Source organism: Xyrauchen texanus, chromosome 50, assembly GCF_025860055.1.
Source record: "Xyrauchen texanus isolate HMW12.3.18 chromosome 50, RBS_HiC_50CHRs, whole genome shotgun sequence".
Classification (NCBI taxonomy): Eukaryota; Metazoa; Chordata; class Actinopteri; order Cypriniformes; family Catostomidae; genus Xyrauchen; species Xyrauchen texanus.
The window spans coordinates 16,148,412-16,169,433 of NC_068325.1; the positions used below are offsets into that span (position 1 = coordinate 16,148,412).

The following is a 21,022-nucleotide window of genomic DNA, read 5'->3' on the forward strand; positions in this document are numbered from 1 at the left end:
TGAGCATTCCAACAACTGACTCTGACCCTAGTGAAAAATTAGAACAAGATATCACATTGGAGGAAATTGACACTGCAATTAGGTCTCTTCAGAGTGGTAAAGCCTCCGGTCTAGATGGGTTCCCCATCGAGTTTAATAAAACATTCAAAGAAAAATGAGTCCCTATTTTACTTTTAGTTTATACAGAAGCATTAGAAAGTAATGTTCTCCCACCTACACTCTGCCAAGCATCTATTACATTATTCACTTGACTATTCATCATGTAGACCAATCAGTTTGACAAACTGTGATGGTAAAGTGTTCTCCAAAGTCATAGCGCTTCGCCTCAAATTCTTCCTCAAATAATCTCAGATGATCAGAATGGATTTATCCAGGGCAGACAATCTTATTTCAACTTGAGAATGTTGTTTAATTCATCTATCCACAGTCCGACACTCCATCCCAGAAGCAGTAAAATGGTAAATGGTCTGCACTTATATAGCACCGTTTTTAACCTTAGAGTTTACCAAAGCGCTTTACACTGTGTCCCATTCACCCATTCACACACACTCATACACCAATGGCGGCAGAGCTGCCATGCAAGATGCTAACCTGCCATTGGGAGCAACTTGGGGTTCAGTGTCTTGCCCAAGGACACTTCGGCACGTGGAGTCATGTGGGCCGCGAATCGGACCGCCAACCCTGCGATTAGCAGCCGAACTGCTCTACCACCTGAGCCACAGCCGCCCCATAATATCACTCAATGCCAAAAAGGCTTTAGATAGAGTGGAGTGGTAGTATCTTTTTTATACACTTAGTAAGTGTGGCTTTGGCCATAATTCTGTTAAACTTGTCAAGCTTATATATGTTAATCCAACTGCCTCAGTTTTTAGCAATCATATATCATCTGATTATTTTCCTATCCACAGAGGGACCAAACAGGGATCCATAAAGTCCAATGCTCTTTGTTCTAGCTATAAAACCGCATTCAATTGGTCTTAAAAATAATGATAAAATACAAGGTATCGATCATGGTGGTTAACTCACACTGTCTCACTGTATGCTGATGATTTATTGTTTTATGTTTCTAACCCCGCCAAGGACAAATTTGTTTTCACATCTAACAATTTTCAATTGAGAAGGTGAACAAATAGTAGTAGCAATGGTGATAGTAATGCCTGCCTTAGCGAACACTACTAACTAAAGAAATAAGGGCACCAACACAATTGTAAGAGCCTTCCATACATGTATACAAAGCAGTATCATCCAGTCAACCACCTGCTGTTGCAAGGACTCAACCCCGTGATCTCTAGCTCCTGTGCAAATGCAAAAATCACACGGTCCAGTGTTTATTTGACCAAGACAGCCTTCCCAATAAGCTTCACTTGATACTGCATACGTACCCTGGAGGGAAGAAGCATGGCCCAGGATGAGAAATTTGAGTTCTAAGCTATAGGAGAAAATGTCTTGGAGTGTGTCTCTCTTGGCGGCTGCATAGTAGCTCTCTTCCATCTTGCGAGTGCAGCAGGTGGGACCTTGGTGCTTGCAGATGAGTAGATCTGCATCTATGGAAGGATTATATATTATTCATTACAAGATGATGCATCTTCATAAGTTAATGTGAGTAAGAGTATAAGGTGCATGTAAAAGAGAGCAGACGTGGGCAAAGTGTGTGTGAGATACGTTACATAGGTCAAGACAGATTATATCTGCTCAGTCAGTCACCCTGCCTTGTATGACCAGTCTTACACTGATGGGACCCAATAAGTGGTGCATTATAACAGCTAACTGTAATCACAGCGATACTCCGGACCTCTCTCACCCCAGTGCGTAGATTTGGCTTGAACATTGGGGGGTTGCAGCGTGAAGCATTTACATGTTTCCACTGATCATGGTATGAATATTTTGGGAGGGGGGGTTACTTGCTTTTTTGATTATTGGGGTGAAGGTTCCTCCCCAAATCCCCCCTGGAATCTATGCCCTTGCTCTCACCCCCTGCTGTCAGTGCACCTCCCCTTCAGGTTGCCTCTAAACTTAAAGGGATAGTTCACCCCTCAATCAATATTCACTTTCATGCATCTTATTTTATTCAAGATCACAATGTTATTGGTTACTTGACAGGTCAAGCAACAACAGCAGTGTTCTGCAGTGTGATAAACTATTTTAACGTTTTTCGAATTCTTGCATAATTATTACTCATTCAGTTTTTTTTTATCATATACATAAGAAATTATATGGTATATTTGTCCTTATAAAAATTGATTTGTCACATTGAAAGACTAAGTGAAATGCTAAAATGGTATGTATAAAAATTGTATATACCATTTTTATACATGGAGGATCTAAAATGGTATATATATATATATATATATATATATATATATATATATATATATATATATATATATATATATATATAGTACATATTCCTGGCAAAATCAAGATTTAAGGTTTATTTACAAATGGTTTTAAATATGCTTAACTTTGCAAGTACCGGTATACAATTATGTAGCTGCTTAAAACTTATGAATCGTTTACTAAGTTTTAAGTTCATACTCAGCATTAATTTCAATGAAATACTTCACATTAATTCTGCATTGATCATATTTACACCATTTATAGATTAATCAATTCACTTTGATGGAAATTTGTAATTTTATTTAGTGTATTTATTATTTGTTTATAGGGATGTAAATTGAAATAAGTTACACTTTAAACTACAAACACATGGACTTTTAATTTTTAATCAAATGGCTGAATAAAAAGATATTTGGAAATATCGCAAGTATTCAAAGTTGTTGTCAGAATGTGAACAATATGATAATGATAACAGCCTATAAGCCCATGTGAACAAACCTGTTTCTGCTGTCTCTGGAACCCATTTCAATGGACCGACTTGGCGCAGCTGGAAAGCAGTTTTAACTTCATGACAGCTCTGTGCACTGGCACACTCAACACCCCATATTAACAGACAGAAAAGCAGTATCCAACACATCCAAAATATACGTGGCACTGTCCTATGGAGCATTGCACCATTTCAGTCCATATAAAGCCCTGTCAGCCAAAGTATTGGAAAGAGAAAAACAATCCAAGACAAGTACAAAATATCATCCAGAAGAGATGCACATTTAAAAGCCGGTTATTGAAGTAGCCTGATAAAAAAGTTTTGCAGGGGGTTTCACATGCTGCCGTGATTTGACAGGCTGGTTTAGAGATGTGAGGAAGGATCCTGTGAGAGCTTGTCCCCACTGTGTGAGAAAGAGAGAGAGGCTGCTGGCTTCCAGTTTTGAACGCCTACTCCAGTTACACCCATTCCCTTTGCCCAAGATACACAGGAACAAAACTTTATCTGCTCATGTTTCCAAGATAGATAGATAGATAGATAGATAGATAGATAGACAGACAGACAGACAGCCAAACAGACAGACAGACAGACAAATAGATATATTAGATAGACAGACAGACAGACAGATGGATGGATAGCTACATTAGACAGACAGGCAGAAATCTGGACAGACACCAGACAGACATTTTAGATAGATAGACAGGCAGACATATGGACAGACAGACAGACATAGATAGATAGGCAGACAGACATTGACAGACAGACATATGGACATACATTTTAGACATTGACAGACAGACAGACAGACAGACATATATAGACAGACATATTAGATAATAGATAGATAGATAGATAGATAGATAGATAGATAGACAGACAGACAGACAGACAGACAGACAGACAGACAGACAAATAGATATATTTTATAGAAAGACAGGCAGACAGACACAGACAGACAGACATTTGGACAGACAGATGAATGGATAGATACATTAGACAGACAGACAGACAGACAGACATTTTAGATACATAGACAGGCAGACATATGGACAGACAGACAGACATAGATAGATAGGCAGACAGACATATGGACATACATTTTAGACAGACAGACATATTAGGAAGATAGAAAGACCTATGGACATACATTAGACAGACAGACAGACAGACAGACAGACAGACAGACAGACAGACAGACAGACAGACAGACAGACAGATAGATAGATAGATAGATAGATAGATAGATAGATAGATAGATAGATAGATAGATAGATAGATAGATAGATAGATAGATGTGTCTAATTAGTTTCACAGGTTAAATCACCTCAGGAGGACATAACACACTGTGGACGTGGTTCGTTATGTACGATTATGCCCATAAATCGATCTAAACTTTCGACTAACGAATCAATGATTCAATGAATCACTCACAATATAAAAGACGCCATCTTGCGGGCACAGTGACTGAACCAATTAACACATCTTTTTGGTGAACAAGGAAACATGGAGTCTGAAACGATATACCTATCAGAAATAATTTCATTTTAAATTCACTTTACTCTTAATACCAGTTGAACTTCTTGCAAAATGCCGTAATTTATAAGCCTACAGCAGCCACAAACAGCAAGCCAACAAAACAAAAAGTCTGAACGAATTATTATTTCTAGACTACTAAAGCAAACCTCTTCTCGTCACTTTGAGACGGTCATTTGACTTACATTTGACCATTTCTACGAATATCTGAAGTAGGCTATTGTTTCTCTCATTACACCGCTGTCCCACTAGAAGGCGATGCGGCAAATATAGTGATTCAACCCGCTGCTGAGAGGAAGAGGATGAAAACAAACAAGCACGTTTTTATTGCTTGAGTTTCATATTGCCAGTTTTACAGCATCGTTAATATTTTTGTTTTAAGACTAACGCTTTCATAAAGACACATGGCGGGGAATATAAAAGATAAAGAAGCATTTCAACGCTTGAACTTCCTCTATCAAGTAAGTCTGGGACGTGTGTTTTCGTGCCAGATCCATTCATTTCAATATCCCCCAAACTTCTCATGATGTTTGTATGTGTCTCAGGCGGCTCATTGTGTTTTGGCCCAAAATCCAGAAAATGTTGAACTGGCTAGATTTTACTGCTTCACTCAAAAGACCATCTCCAAACGACTGGTGCTCCGACAGTGAGTACTTTCACTTTGGCATTCTCAGGCAAATGCATGAGTTGTTATGATGATATAATGATTGTTGTAATTATGGTTAGGGTTGTTTTATTACACAAACACATTTGTGCTTCATTAAAACATGATTATTTCTCTCTACAGAGATCCTTCAGTGAAAAGAACCATTTGCAAGAAATGTTGCACTTTGTTGGTACCAGGGGTCACATCAAGTGTTCGACAAAAAAGTGAGATTCTAGTCTAGTGTCTGTCTGTCTAAACGTCTGTCTGCCTGTAAATCTGTCTGTCTGCCAGGCTGTCTGTCTATCTGTCTATCTATCTAATCTGTCCATATGTCTGCCTGTCTGTTTATCTAATATATCTATTTGTCTGTCTGTTCACATATCTGTCTGTCTATCTAATGTCTGTCTGTTTGTCTGTCTGCCTGCCTGCCTATCTATCTATTGTCTCTATGTCTGTCTGTTTAATATATATATATATATATATATATATATATATATATATATATATATATATATATATATATATATCTGTCTAATACATATCTTTATGTCTAATATATCTATCAGTCTGTCTGTCTCTCCACATGTCTGTCTGTCTACCGGCCTGCCTGTCCACATATCTGTCTGTCTATCTGTCTGTTTGTCTATGTATATGTCTATCTAGTATATCTGTCTGTCTGTTTATCTACAGTTGAAGTCAGAAGTTTACATACACATACATTCATCAAAACTCATTTTTCAACCACTCCACAGATTTAATATTAGCAAAATATAGTTTTGGCAAGTCGTTTAGGACATCTATTTTGTCTTGACATGAGTAATTTAATTGTTTACATACAGATTGTTTCACTTTTAATTGACTATATCACAATTCCAGTGGGTTAGAAATTTACATACAGTTAACTGTGCCTTTAAGCAGCTTTAAAAATTCCAGAAAATTACATCAAACCTTTAGAAAATTAGCTTCAGATAGGCTTATTGGAGGTGTACTTGTGGATGTATTTTAAGGCCTACCTTCAAACTCAGTGCCTCTTTGCTTGACATCATGGGTAAATTAAAAGAAATCAGCCAAGACATCAGAAAAATATTGTGGATCTCCACAAGTCTGATTCATCCTTGGGAGCAATTTCCAAATGCCTGAAGGTACTATGTTCATCTGTACATACAATTGTACGCAAGTATAAACACCATGGGACCACACAGCCATCATAGCGCTCGGGAAGGAGACACATTCTGTCTCCAAGAGATGAACGTAGTGGTGCGAATAGTGCAAATAATTTCCAGAACAACAGCAAAGGACCTTGTGAAGATGCTGGAGGAAACAGGAAGACAAGTATCTATATCCACAGTATAACGAGTCCTATATCGACATAACCTGAAAGGCTGCTCAGCAAGAAAGAAACCACTGTTCCAAAACTGGTATTAAAAAAGCCAGACTGCAGTTTGCAAATGCACATGGGGACAAAGATCTTTTTGGAGAAATGTCCTCTGGACTGATGAAACAAAAATGTAACTGTTTGGCCATAATGACCATCGTTATGTTTTTAGGAAAATGGGTGAGGCTTGCAAGTCGAAGAACACCCTCCCAACCGTGACGCATGGGGTGGCAGCATCATGTTTTGGGGGTGCTTTGCTACAGGAGGGACTGGTGCACTTCACAAAATAGATGGCATCATGAGTAAGGAAAATGATGTGGATATATTGAAACAACATCTCAAGACATCAGCCAGGAAGTTAAAGCTCTGTCACAAATGGGTCTTCCAAATGGGCAATGACACAAAGCATACCTCCAAAGTTGTGGTACAATGGCTTAAGGCCAACAAAGTCAAGGTATTGGAGTGGCCATCACAAAGCCCTGATGTCAGTCCGCTAGAGAATTTGTGGGCAGAACTGAAAAAGCATATGCTAGCAAGGAAGCCTACAAACCTGACTCAGTTACACCAGTTCTGTCTGGAGAAGTGGGCCAAAATTCCAGCAACTTATTGTGAGAAGCTTGTGGAAGGATGCCCAAAATGTTTGACCCAAGTTAAATTATTTAAAGGCAATGCTACCAAATGCTAACAAAGTGTATGTAAACTTCTGACCCACTGGGAATGTGATTACAGATGTAAAATCTGAAATAAATAATTCTCTCTACTATTATTCTGACATTTCACATTCTTAAAATAGTAATCCTAACTGACCTAAGACAGGGAATGTTTTCCACGATTAAATGTCAGGAATTGTGAAAACCTTGGTTTAAATGTATTTGGCTAAGATATGTAAACCTCTAAATTCAACTGTATATATGTCTGTCCACATATCTATCTATCAGTCTCTCTGTTCACATATCTGTCTGTCTATCTATTTATACACATCTATCTGTCTGACTGTCTAATACAAGATGAGCTAAAACATTATGACCACTCACAGGTGAATCGAATAATGTAGATCATCTCCTAACAAGTCCACATGATAAGGTCTGGGTAGATTATTTGTTTGACGAACAATCAGTTCTCGTAATCAGCATGTTGAATGGTGGAGAAATGGGCAGGAGTAACGCTCTTATCGACTTTGACAAGGGACAAATTGTTATGCCCAGATGACTGGATCAAAGCATCTCTGAAACGGCATGGCTTGTGGGGTGCTCCCGGTCAGCAGTGGTGAGTACCTACCGACAAACCACCCATCTGGCCTGAACCATCAGATGGTCTACTGGTGCACAAGTCACAGAACATTTTAATGATGGTTACTGGAGGTTATTGTGTTACAGCACATAGTGCATTGCACCCTGAATAGAATCCTTAGAATAGAACATTATACACAGTTTTTTGCATATATACAGTGAAATGTATTAGTTTTTCACATATCCCAGCTAAGCTAGGGTCAGAGTGCAGGGTCAGCAATGATACGGCGCCCATGGAGCAGATAGGGTTAAGGGCCTTGCTCAAGGGCCCAACAGTGGCATCTTCGTGATGCTGGGGCTTGAACCTCCGAGCTTCTGGTCAGTAACCCTGAGCTTCAACCACTGCCCCCAAAAAGAAGCATATGTGGTTACGTTGCCCATGATGACCCCTGTCCACCTAAACATTGTTGCAGACCACGTACTCCCCTTTATGGCAATGGTATTCCCTGATGGCAGTGGCCTCTTTCAGCAGGATAATGCACCCTGCCACACTGCAGATATTGTTCGTCAATTGTTTGAGGAACATGATGAAGAGTTCAAGGTGTTGCCCTGGCCTCCAAATTCACCAGATCTCAATCCAATTGAGCATCTGTGAGATGTGCTGGACAAAAAAGCCCAATCCATGCCGGCTCCACCTCACAATTTACAGGACTTGAAAAATCTGCTGCTAATGTCTTGGTGCCAGATACTACAGGACAACTTCAGGGGTCTTGTAGAGTCCATGCCTCGGCGGTTCGATGCTGTTTTGGCGGTACATGGTGGACAAATAGCATATTAGGCAGGTGGTCAAAATGTTTTGCTCTATCCATCTGTCCACATGTCTATCTCCTATCTATCTGTCTGTCTGTTTATCTATATATCTAATCCATCCATCCATCCAACCCCATATATTATATATTAAACCATATGTTTAAGGGGGATCCAGGCGACAACGTAGGACCATTGTGAGATGTGTAAGTTGTGGACTGACCAAACGGTTCCCAAACAACCCAAAGCATAAACTGTGGGTGGACCAACCAGAGGCTCAACTAGAAAACCAGACTCCACCTGGTACAGATCAATGCAAAACATGTATCTATAAATTCTCATGTAAATTTGTTTTGCCAATAAACCTCAGCTGTCAGTAACATTTGTTGGATTTCAAACCACTTTGAATTTTCTTTTTACTTTATTATAATTTACACTATACTGTAGATGCAGTTGTCTGCTGTAGCTATAATGAAACTATTGATTATGTGTTTTGATTCTGATGTTTACAGATGCTGGTCCTTCATCTAAATCCACAATCCAAAAGAAGAAATCTGATATTTCAAGTGGTCCAGCTCCCACATCACAGAAGTCTTTGTCTTCAGATCAGAAAAATCAGACTTGTGAAAAATAAGCCATTGGTTGCGGTTCCTCTTTGATGTACATTTATTTGTTGTTACAGAGCGAGGTATTCAACACTTTAACATGGACAATTTAACAATTGAAATGCCTTTGTTGTTTAATTAAACTAATTTTTATTAGCCTGAAATATTGTTTTACTCTGTGCATGTATTTAGTAGGTGTTTTGCATTGCAATAAAGTGATATTTAATTTAGTCTCTGCTAAAACAGTCATAAAGTGAGTGGTTGTTTTACATTGATGATGACTTTTATTATTTTAAAGACTGTACATTTATGCATGCTTTATTAATATTGAACTCTTTCATGGCTTTGAAGAGGCCTTTCGCTTTTATCACCCGAGGCAAAACTAATCCTGTCGGGATCCCAGTGCCAACCATATTAATTGATCTGTTGCTAAATTACACATTATTCAAACTATCATTTGGAAATTTTGCCTTATTCAGTAACTTTAGTACAGTTTATCCAGATGAGATCTGTGTAGGATTTTGAGTGCTAATTTTTATTTAAATCAATTAAGTGGTGGTCGATTAATATTGTGTCTTTAACTGAAGGGTTATACAGTAAATGCTTCCCTATATGGTGGGCGTAAAGGTTTTGATATTCTTACCTTTGATGTTTGTGATAACTAAAAGTCTCTCCGCATATCAATGCTGTTTCATGAATTATTAAAATAAACATGCACCACCTCTGCAAGTACAACGTGTGGTGCGTTTCACACATAACATCTTGTATGCTCAATGCATTTGCTTATTTATGATATATAACTTGGCAATAATTTATAAGTGATATTAAGACATTTGCATGTGTATGTGTAAAGTGTGTAATTCACCCAGAGCTGAAGTTTTTAATTTGTGGGATATGGGTCTTGTTTATGCACATTACAACACTGTGGTCCCAAGGATATGCATCTATGGGCTGTCAATATGGCAAACACAGGAAGTATCTAGAGGCCTCATTTAAGCCAAAGATCCCCTCCCACTTCCTTAAATTTAAACTGAATCAATTGCCCTGAAGCCCAGAATGAGATGCAAAGGAAGATAGGATTTAATTCAGTTTGCATCGCATAATGTCGGTGGGAGTACATTAGAAATTAAAATTCTGTGGTAGGAATTTGTGCTAAATGGATATTTCCATGTGTTTGATGTATTGTAGAGGAGACTAGAGGTGAATGTAGATGTATAAGACAACATGAGCCCAGTGGATTTATTGATATACTGCATTGGAGAGAGAAGCAACAACTGCAGATGCTATTTTTTTGTTTGATGATTGGTTAACAGATATGGTGTGATTACACTTCTTTACCAAGGTTAAGGGCTTGAATTTCAATTTCAAATCACTTGTCAAGACATTTTTTAAGATTTTTGCTTAAAATTCCCAAATATCATCCCATTTATCCCAAAATAAATAATGGTATCTTATTTAAATTGTTAAGTACATCATAGACATGTTTGTTGTACTGTCTATAATATGTCTAAAATCAAAGTTTTAATTCAGTAAAACCCAAAGAAAGCAAAATATACTTATTGTTTTCTCTTTTTTATTTATTTACTTAATTTAATTAATTTACTAAAGATTCTATAATATGACAATCACATAATCATAAATAAATAAATAATCATTTAATTTAAATTGTAGTGTATTTGTGCATAGAAGTATTTATTTTACTGACTATATGCTGACAAAAGAAATAACTTTATTAAAATAATGTTTTAATCTAGTACAGTAAAACACATCGCATATCCCCAAATTAAAATAAGCTAAATATGATCTTTTTCGCCGTTTTTAATTATTGATTTATTCAGTTTTAAAATATAAAAATAACATAAGTTAAATATAAATACATTTTGTAAATGCATAATGATATCTTATTTCAATTGTAAAGTCTATGTACTTTATAGTAGTATTTGTTGAACTGTCTTAAACGTTTTTCTGATTTAAAAAAATAATTATATTATAGTAATGTTTTACCGTAATACAGTAAACCTCATGCCATGTATGCATTTTATTTATTTATCTTTATTTGATTTTATGCTTTTATAATTTATAATTTTTTATATATATATATATAAAACAGAAAAAATAACACATTGAATGTAAAGTTAAATATTACCTTAAAATACATAAAATATACAGTAAAATGTAAAAATTACAAAGTAGCAAAGATTTTTAAAATAAATATACTATAAAAATAAGTAGAAAAATATGTAAAAAAAAAAAAAAAAAACATAAATATGTAACAATATGTAAAATAAATAAATAAATAAAAAAAATTTTGATTTTGCGGTTAAAAAAATGTGTTTTTGTTAGATTTACCCAAGTGGTGGTGGTTTGTAGCAACTTGGCACATTAGTATAGAATACTTATTGCTTCCATATTGACTTTGCATGGCGCATCCAATCCAATTTTAAAATCTGTTTTAAAATGTATTTTTACTAATCCCAAAGGGGAAATGTATTAATGCTAGGCTGATATTAATAAACACCTTAATTACCTTTTAAGAAAATGTATACAGCAGAATGCTTTGATATCCAGGCTTTTGTGTGCCCCTAGAGATACTGTGTTCACTGCAAATACTGTATCTGGTGTATTTATATCAAAACCAGTAGGAAGTCACTGGTAGGCTCTGCAGGGTGCATATTGCCAATATATACTCTTGATGCATGAATTTTTGATATGCTGTCAAAAATGTTCCCCATGAAATTACCTATACCATGCCCGTTATTCCTCAGTGCTATGACATTTCTGTGGCTGAATTTTAGTCTGCCCTGTTCCATGTGAGAGAACAAAACCACTTCTGTATTGTCAGAAATATTTTGCATGCCCAGTAGCTCTTTTCTTGATATTGTTTTTGGCAGAGTGTGAAATTTGAGGAAAGGAAGGAAGATCGGACCACAAAATATTAGTCCACAAATATCAGGTTTACTTGTTTCATCCATCCGTTTTACTAGTAGGATGTCTCCATGTTGCAGTTTATTCTTGTCAAGAACTTCCCAGTTAGACATGAAGGGGATGTCTGGTAAATAACAAATATTTTGCTTTTCTGTGTCATAAAATATGAGTTAATCTGAAATCAGTGCTAACACAATAATATACTGGCACTTTCACACTATTGGTTTTAGATTAGGGAGGTACGTTTTACTCATTAAAACATCTACCTAACATTAACCTTAAAAACATAGTCTGATTACAACATAATTTTATTCCCTTTTCCCCTAAAACAATGCTATCTTATGACATCTAAACACTTAATGTAGTTAATGACTTATAAAGCGATACATTTTAACCAATTTACAAGCTTTTTTTGGGTGTGATTAAATTGCGTGGTAGCTCAACTGATAGAGCGTTTCACTTGCATTGCAAAGGAACGGGGTACAAGTCCTGAAGAGCACACGAGTCAACATGTGAGCTGAAAGTGTCATAGAAGCATCACAAAATTACATGGTTGCTTCAGCAATTGTATTTTCATATAAAATGTGCTTTTCTTTTTACACTATAAGTTAGGTTTAGGTTTAACATTTAGGGTAGGTTTAAAAAACATGTCTGTTTGGAAGAAAACTTACAGTAACTTGCTTTTAGTGCCACACAGTTTACATTTCATTGGAAGTGCCGCACTACATGTAATGAACCACATAATATCATTGTGCAAAAATATTGTCACAGTCACACATTTTTCATGAGATGAAGCTTGAGATAGCTGCCATCAAAAACTTTGAATGTTTGGACATTAATTCCTTTCTCAATTTTTCATGTTGAAAAAATGGTGCACAAATCTAAAGGTGCCCTTTTGGTTGTCCAAAAAAAGGGGAGACATTTTAATAATTAATTTAAAATAGTTAAATAAAACAAAATTAAAATCTCATTATAATCTCACAATAACAGTAATAATGTGTTATTATGAGATTTCGGTAACACTTTAGAATAATGGTCCGTAGTTAACAAGTAGCTATGCAGGAAGTAATAGGTAGTACTGCATTAACACCGAACTTAATACTATTAACTAATATGGAAGCAATATTAACTAAGCAGTAAGTAATAGGTAATTTAGTACAAAGGTAGTTCCTTGGTAGGTATTTGATTATTACTAAAGAAATATATCCTCATTGAGAACTACTTGTGAACTAAGAAATAATAACCAATTAACTACTAATCACAAAAGTAACATGTCTAAAAGTGAACAATTGTGGGGGTATGGTCATCATGGTCATAACATTTCAGAAGCATGTGCCTCAGTTGGGTTCTTTGTGGAAACCAGTTTATGAATATTATCTCCCCCCAAATACATTAGCTACAGGTTGAGATTGTGACTACTACTCTTGCCAAAGGATGGACGTATGTTCTCTGTTTATTTCAAACTTAAACATAGAATAATACTAATAATGATATATTTTTTTAAATCTTAAATAATTAGGAAGTGATGTTGACACTCTCATGATTGGATTAGTTCACTATCATGAGCTCTATTGAGTGTCAGTTCAATATATCTCAGACTCCAAAGACCTACCTTTATGTTACAGTAGCTGCCTGAGGAGGACTTCTCTTTAGGATATGAATATAAACATTGATGTTCTCTTGTCAAAAACAATTTGCATCTTTAATGAAGAAATTGGCTGCATTTATGTTGCGATAAGCGCAAAACCACATCTTCCAGATTACAGTGTTTGTTATAGTGCCTCACAGAACCTGTACAGTATGAGTCAAATATAAAATTAAATAACTTGGGTAACAATTTAGAATAATGGTCCGTAGTTAACAAGTAGCTATGCAGGAAGTAATAGGTAGTACTGCATTATTCACAAGTAGTTCTCAATGAGAATATATTTCTTTAGTAATAATCAAATACCTACCAAGGAACTACCTTTGTACTAAATTACCTATTACTTACTGCTTAGTTAATATTGCTTCCATATTAGTTAATAGTATTAAGTTCGGTGTTAATGCAGTACTACCTATTACTTCCTGCATAGCTACTTGTTAACTACGGACCATTATTCTAAAGTGTTACCGAGATTTCATTGTAAATCAGGGGCATATTAAAGAAAATTAAGTGGAGGCGCCTTTAAGAGCGAGCACTACAGCAGATCGTGGGGCAGATTACAATCACAAGTGATCCTCCCTATGCCCTACTCACTCTGAAGTGCAGAGCCCTTGAAGTGGGTACTATGAAGGAAACATGGCATTACTATATGAATGTACCCTTCGCTAACAGCCTTGTGGAAGAGCCCTTAGAGAAAATATTCATTTTCTCACTTTCGTTTTGAACAAGCTTTCGAGTGGGGTCCCCTCCGGCAGCAGTGCCTTTCAAGAAGTACCTCAGACAAGTAACAGGTCGGATAAAAAGTCCACTCCATGTATTGTGCTGTAAGTTCATCAAGAATAATACTCGACCGCTACCACATTGTGCTGATTTATTAATTATAATGGGAGTGGTCGCTTTCAGTGATAGACATCCAATTAATCTTTTGTAGAATATTGATATAAACGGAAAGATCTGTCTGGTTAAGCCAAAGCCAGTTTGGTTTTGTTGAAACTAATAAGCCATCACTTTCAGAAAAATACCATTAGGTTACCACTGTACTGCCACGCCCTTTACGTATATTATGCAGTCTGCGTAGGGCACCAACTCCCTAGGGGGCACCGTCATGCCCTAGACAGAAACAGGAAACAGAACCTTCACCGGCAGCCCTTTCTTGGATGTTATACATTATTCAAGGACCCTATAGCATTCGCGGTACACAGTTGATCACTCTGCGCTCACACTTTCTCAGCATGCATTCGCACCATGCACCACGTTACTAGGGTAATGCCATGGTACTGAATGATTGATCAAGTACATATTTCATGATACTGTCTTGGTACTCCAAGGTACTTTAAAAATATCACGTGTCATGTCTGAAATAAATAAATAAACAAGTGTATTTGTAATGAACGATAGTGAGACAAACAGAACCAAGAGCAGTGGAAGAGTTCAAATTATTTATTAACAGTAATAATGAGCATTCATTGGGTTGGGGAATGTGAAAATCCTGTCTCAGCTTAGTGAGATGCATAACAACGCCCAGCAGAGATGAGCGAACTTCACTCCTCACACGCGGGCAGAGACAAGGTATCCCCCTTGGAAGACCAGCTGACATGCAGCAATGCTGCAAGGCAACCACACAACCGAAACGCCTGCAAACAACAGATACACGAGACAGGACCTACTAGGCAGAGAGAGTGAGGTTAGTACCTCCTGGTGTACCTGGCAGAGTTACTTTGCCGGAGGTGAAACTGAACTATGAGGGCGTGGTCCAGGATGTCCCGAGCCAGGACCCAGCTTCTCTCCTCTAGTCCATAACCCTCCTAGTCAACCAGGTTTTGGAATCCTCTAATCCTCCACCTGACTTTGATCAGTCTCCTAACCGTGTATACCAAAGACTGCTCCAACACCAACCTCAGACGCATCCACCTCCACCACAAACTGACGTGCAGTATTGGGAGTAACGAGGATGGATGCGGTAGAAATGTCAGTGAGTATTGGCGCTGACTACCACCCCTGGTGTCGCAAGTTTGAATCCAGGGCATGCTGAGTGACTCCAGCCAGGTCTCCTAAGCAACCAAATTGGCCCGTTTGCAAGGGAGGGTTGAGTCACATGGGGTAACCTCCTCATGTTTGCTATAATGTGTGGTCATCTCTCTCGGTGGGGTGCGTGGATGCCGAGGAGAATAGCGTAGGCCTCCACACATGCTATGCCACGTGATATGATGCACAGATTGACGTCTCAGATGCGGAGGCAACTGAGGTTCGTCCTCCACCACCCGGATTGAGGCACTACAGTGCCCCTATGCCCCTATGGGTGTTAAAAGCCGTCTTCCACTCATTCCCCTTCTTAATCTGGACAAGGTTATAAGCATTGCATAAGTCCAAGTTTGTGAAGACTGACATTCCTTGCAAGAGTTCGAAGGCTGAGGACATCAATGGCAAAGGATAGCGATTCTTCAACATGATGTCATTCAGCCCTCGATAATCTATACCTGACACAAGGGCAACCAACAGATACACGAGACAGGACCAACTAGGCAGAGAGAGTGAGGTTCAAGTCAAGTCAAGTCAAGTGGCTTGAGGTTAGTCCTCAACATCAAGCAACAATCTAGCAAAGATACTGAGAACACGTTGGGTTTAAGAAGGGAGTGAATTAGGGGAGAGGTGTTGCTCTGCATGCTAATCAATGGCATGATCAGAGTTCCCCCGGGAACAATCAGTGTTTCCATGGAAATGCAGATCATGCATGCCGGCAAATTTTTTCTGTCAAATTCACTAAACAGTTTACATTTTTAGGAATCACACTGTAAATCGTGTTCTGCGTAATTTTTTGTGGTATTTGCGTACTGTGCTAAGTGTCAATGGCCCATAAACGTTTTGATTATTTTTTTTCTTTTTTTTTTTCTTCATACAACCATTACTACTCTTACTACGCAGTATTTATATTTATGCATTTGGCAGATGCTTTTATCCAAAGCGACTTACAGAGCCCTTATTACGACAATCCCCCCAGAGCAACCTGGAGTTAAGTGCCTTGCTCAAGGACACAATGGTGGTGGCTGTGGGGATCGAAATTATTTTCGATTGACCGTGGTTTGGATACACAGCACTCCTACAAAATGAACAAGAACAAGAGAAGAGCTAAAAAGATTAGCTACTACACGGCCGAGGCTGCCAACTGTGATTATCCATAAGCACTCGTAGGCAAGCTGTATTAGTCACAAGAAAAATGAGATGGGAAAATGTGGCAAGAATGTACTGGAGAAACTGCAAATGTGAAAGCATCAGACACTAATCTCTTTATGTTTAATATACCCTTTAAATATAGAAGTGAGGAAAATCGTTTGTATTGCCTAAAGATGGGCACTGGACAGTAAGGAAGGGCTTGCAGGAAAACTGCAATGTTATAAGTGTAATTATGGCTTTTTATGAGATGGACTACATAGCCATTTTAAAACATTTTTAGTTTATGAGGCACAATAAAAAGAAGAGCAAGCTGTTCCGGATGAATTTATGGAGAACTATTTTCTTTGTCTGTTTAATAACGACCACATAATATAATTTTGTCGTTTGTTGGGACTTTCCAATTCCAATAGGCCTAAAATTCTATTTAATAATATTATTTGATTAATATGAATATTATTTTATAATTTTTCTTTGTTAAATGGTTAAGCTTGATGAATGCTGTCAACATAGTGTAAAAAAGGTGAAAATTCATGTTTTAGAAATGTTTTGTATTCAAATTAAATACAAACTTAATAAAGCTGCACTTCTTATACTGTACACTGCATATGCATGTATAAAATTATTCATATAATTATAATAATAATAATAATAATAATAATAATAAAATAAAATCAGAATATGTAACCAGACTGCAAATAGGGTTTGAAAAGCAGGGTTTAGCCAAAAATGAGGCTTGTTTGGAACCAAATGCTGGTTAGAAGTTATTGATAAATTTACATTTACCATATATTAATGGAAAATATTTGTTTGAGTGTTTTTCTAACAATAGCTTCACCAACAGGGATGAACGGATGAGCCAAATGCAGTCAAAACTACAATTTGTGCAAACATTGAGAAAATGTTCCTGCCATACACTGTAGAAAGTGTCCACATTATTTTATAATTTTGTATTATACTTTATATTAAATATGAGCTGTTTTATTTTACTTTTATTTTATATGGGGTTTGCAATTTTTCAACCCTTTTAACAAAATTTGAGACGTCTGCATACTGTTTAAAACTTAGATTTTTGTGCTTTTGTTAGTTTCTAGCAATAAACATTACTTAAATTTAAATCAAAATTAAAATTCATGAAATGGAAAAAAGATTTTGGTCATTATTATTAGTTAATAATGTGTTTAAAATACTTCATTTTTCATGCCTTGTAAACTTTGTTAATCCAATATATCTAATAGTTCTCACAAGGAAAAACATGGGATTTGTAACAGTCCACCAAAGTATGGCCTATTCATAAAAATGTGCCTGTTACATACAGCACTTCTGCAAGCTGCGACTAAATTGTGGCCAAAAATTCAAAAACTTTTTGACCAAAGTGATCTCTTGTCCCTCAACAGGGGGACTGACATTCATTAGTCTATCGCAGCAGGCCCTAAACTCCTTCCTCTCCTTAATTTGACCCACTTGTGCCAACAGCTGCCTCAAATTAACGTGCTTCTTCGGGTATGCAAATATATGCAAATGTGTGGGTGAATGCCCCCACTAAGCTTTGAAGACAGAGTACGGTAAAAAGAAGTTAGATAGTGCGCCAGAAACATATAGAGCAAATTTAACCAATGATTACGTATGTGTGATTAACGATATAAGTACCCCCCATACATGTAATTTGTTTATTAGGTTTTAGATGTACTGTATATTTTCACATGTAATGAACTATTTTACAAACATACCACTTAGAAATGTGTTTAAACTGTTATGAGACGTAGTCTGAATTGATTACTACTAGAGAATAAATAAAACCTTTTGTATCTAGAATATACTGAAATCTGAAATATGGCCAAATATGAACATATAAATTCCACTTATATTTGGGAAAATATATGTTAAATATATGAAAACTGCAATTTTTTGTATTTTGAAATGTGTTACAAATATGCACAAGTTTCTGTGACTTTTTTTTTTATATCTGTGAAAACCATATATGAGTGCCATATAACATATTTCTGCATGGAATTGTTTTTTGGTTTTGATTCCATTGACAGATTCTGAAATTCAAAAATGTCGGTTGCCAAGCTAAAAGCTTCACATAATTTGCAGTTGTTTAACTACAGTCAATGTACACATTTTAACTTGCTACACCGCAAGCTACTAACAAAAAGTAGCTAACTTTATTAAAGGGGTCATGACATGAGAAACCAAATTTGCCTTGATCTTTTGGTATATAAGAGGTCTTTGTATCATTAAAACGTCCTGCAAGTTTATTTTAAGACGTCCTCCCCATTCTAAACGAATCATTTATTTAATCAAGCTCAAAATACAGCTCGTTCTGGATTCATGGTTAGAAGTGACGTGTCGGTTAGAAGTGACGTAACAGCGTTTGCATATGACCGCCTCCAGCACAAGATAACTACGCTTTAAGCGCAAAGACAACTACGCTCATTTCAGTATCGCCGTCGCCTCACAAGTGTTCAGTCGATGGACAGCGAGCTCTGACAGAGACTACTTGTGCACAGGAAAATTACGATGCCACACAGATGTGCTGTTCCTGGCTGTGGTCAAACAAAACCTCTGAATAAGCTGCCGAAAGATCCAGACGTCAGGGAAAAATGGATGCAGTTTATTTTTTGCGGACGTCCCAGTCACGGCAGTGTTAACTTAAGCGTTTGTTCTGTACATTTTAAGGATGACTGTTTTGAGAACAAATCTCAATATGATGCTGGCTTTGCCAGAAAACTGTTGCTCAAAGATAAGTCCGTGCCGAATATTCTGGGAACAACGACGACGCAAACTGTAAGTAATCTATTTTAAACTTTAAACTACTTTTTAAAGCGCAATTTCATTCATTATGAATAATCACAGTGTTTTTACTTAGTTTACTTGCATATTGTTCTGGCTGGGAGCGTCAATAATTGATACATAGGCACTGACGTTAGCCAATCATAACAGTGGGCGTTAACACTGAAGTCTTAAATGGAAAACGCCCCCAAAACAGACTGTTTGAATCAGAGGATGAGAAACAGGGTGGGAAAAGGTCATAAATCACTAGATTTTAAAAGTTTTTCTTAAAAAAAAAAATATTAATACTATAATTGCACCTAAGGGAACATAATAATACAATAAAAAAAACCATGTCATGACCCCTTTAAAGCGGCATAAGGGGTCAATTGTGAGCCACAGTTTATGTTCTTCTCTCATAGCACTTATGAACGCATGATGGTAAACATACACCATACGGTGATATAATTTATAACGCGATAACTTGCATTGTTTTTAGCGCTAAACAATGCAAGTTCTCACTATCACAGTATTGTTTCAGAGATGAAGGACCCAAACACATAGATGGAACTAAAAGGCTTTATTAAACAAAGAGAAAAAATACAAACAAAAACTCTCCCAAAGTTGGAAAAATTATACTGAAAACTGAACTAGTAAAATACTAGAACCGGCCAAGACTTCTATGGTCAAACCGACAGATTGGGTGTATGACACACAAACTCACCAACAAATAAAACAAATGAGCAGGGAAAACAAGACAGAGGTGAGTTTAAATAGAGGAGAAAATAAAGGGACACGATCTGTAAACGAGCTATGCAACCAGCGCTGCTACGGCAATGCAGCACCTGTGCGAAACGAGTGGAAAACACGCAGGCACACACAGACATGACACAGACAGAGGAAGGGGTAACAATCATGGCCAGTCTGTGACAGTATCCCCCCAATGGACACCTCTTGGCATCCACAGCCAACATCTTAATGCTCCAGCCAGGGGAGGGAGGGTGGGGGAAAGACAAGACATGATCCCAACACCAGAACCGAAACCAAACTAGACAAAAGAGTCAAGTTCCAGACACCATGCTCCGAACACAAAACCGACCAAAGAGCGCATGGCAGGGAAACCACAACCTGAAGCCATGCGCTCACACAGAGACAAAAAACTAAACAGAACACAGACCGAAGAGCACACAACAAGGACACCACAACCCGAAGCTGTGCACTCACACAGAGATAAAAAACAAGGACAGGTAGAGCACATGGTCAGGACAATAACCCTGAGCCATGCGTTCAACAGAGTCTGAATGAATGCCGGCAACCCCTGGCAAGGTACAGATTGGTAACTGGTGTCTGACAGGTGCTGGTCACTGGGCTGAGCAACAGACTGGTGGTTTTGTGTATGACAAGTGCTGGCCACTGGACTGAGCAAAAGACTGGTCGATGGTCGCTGAGGACTGAACAGGCTCATTGACAGCCACGGGAAACTGGACAGG

General features: G+C 37.4%; 2 protein-coding genes across 2 annotated transcripts in view; one reads left to right on the forward strand and one right to left on the reverse strand.

Annotated features, from left to right (window-relative positions):
- The window catches only part of LOC127641404 (glypican-5-like), a 52,469-nt gene extending 49,305 nt beyond the window's left edge, over window positions 1-3,164 (reverse strand). The window contains exons 1-2 of the mRNA XM_052124406.1: window positions 2,836-3,164; window positions 1,383-1,544 (exon numbers count right to left, since the gene is read on the reverse strand). Of these exons, the coding sequence (XP_051980366.1) occupies window positions 1,383-1,544; window positions 2,836-3,007 (334 nt within the window). The 5' untranslated portion in view covers window positions 3,008-3,164. The remainder of the gene's footprint in view (window positions 1-1,382; window positions 1,545-2,835) is intronic.
- A 1,477-nt stretch (window positions 3,165-4,641) lies between these two features.
- LOC127641409 (ribonuclease P protein subunit p21-like) lies at window positions 4,642-10,353 on the forward strand. Its single transcript, XM_052124411.1, has 5 exons — window positions 4,642-4,818; window positions 4,903-5,003; window positions 5,145-5,227; window positions 8,583-8,717; window positions 8,927-10,353. The coding sequence occupies exons 1-5, from the start codon at window positions 4,762-4,764 to the stop codon at window positions 9,046-9,048; spliced, it is 498 nt and encodes a 165-aa protein (XP_051980371.1). The 5' UTR covers window positions 4,642-4,761; the 3' UTR covers window positions 9,049-10,353.
- Window positions 10,354-21,022: the final 10,669 nt, after the last annotated feature.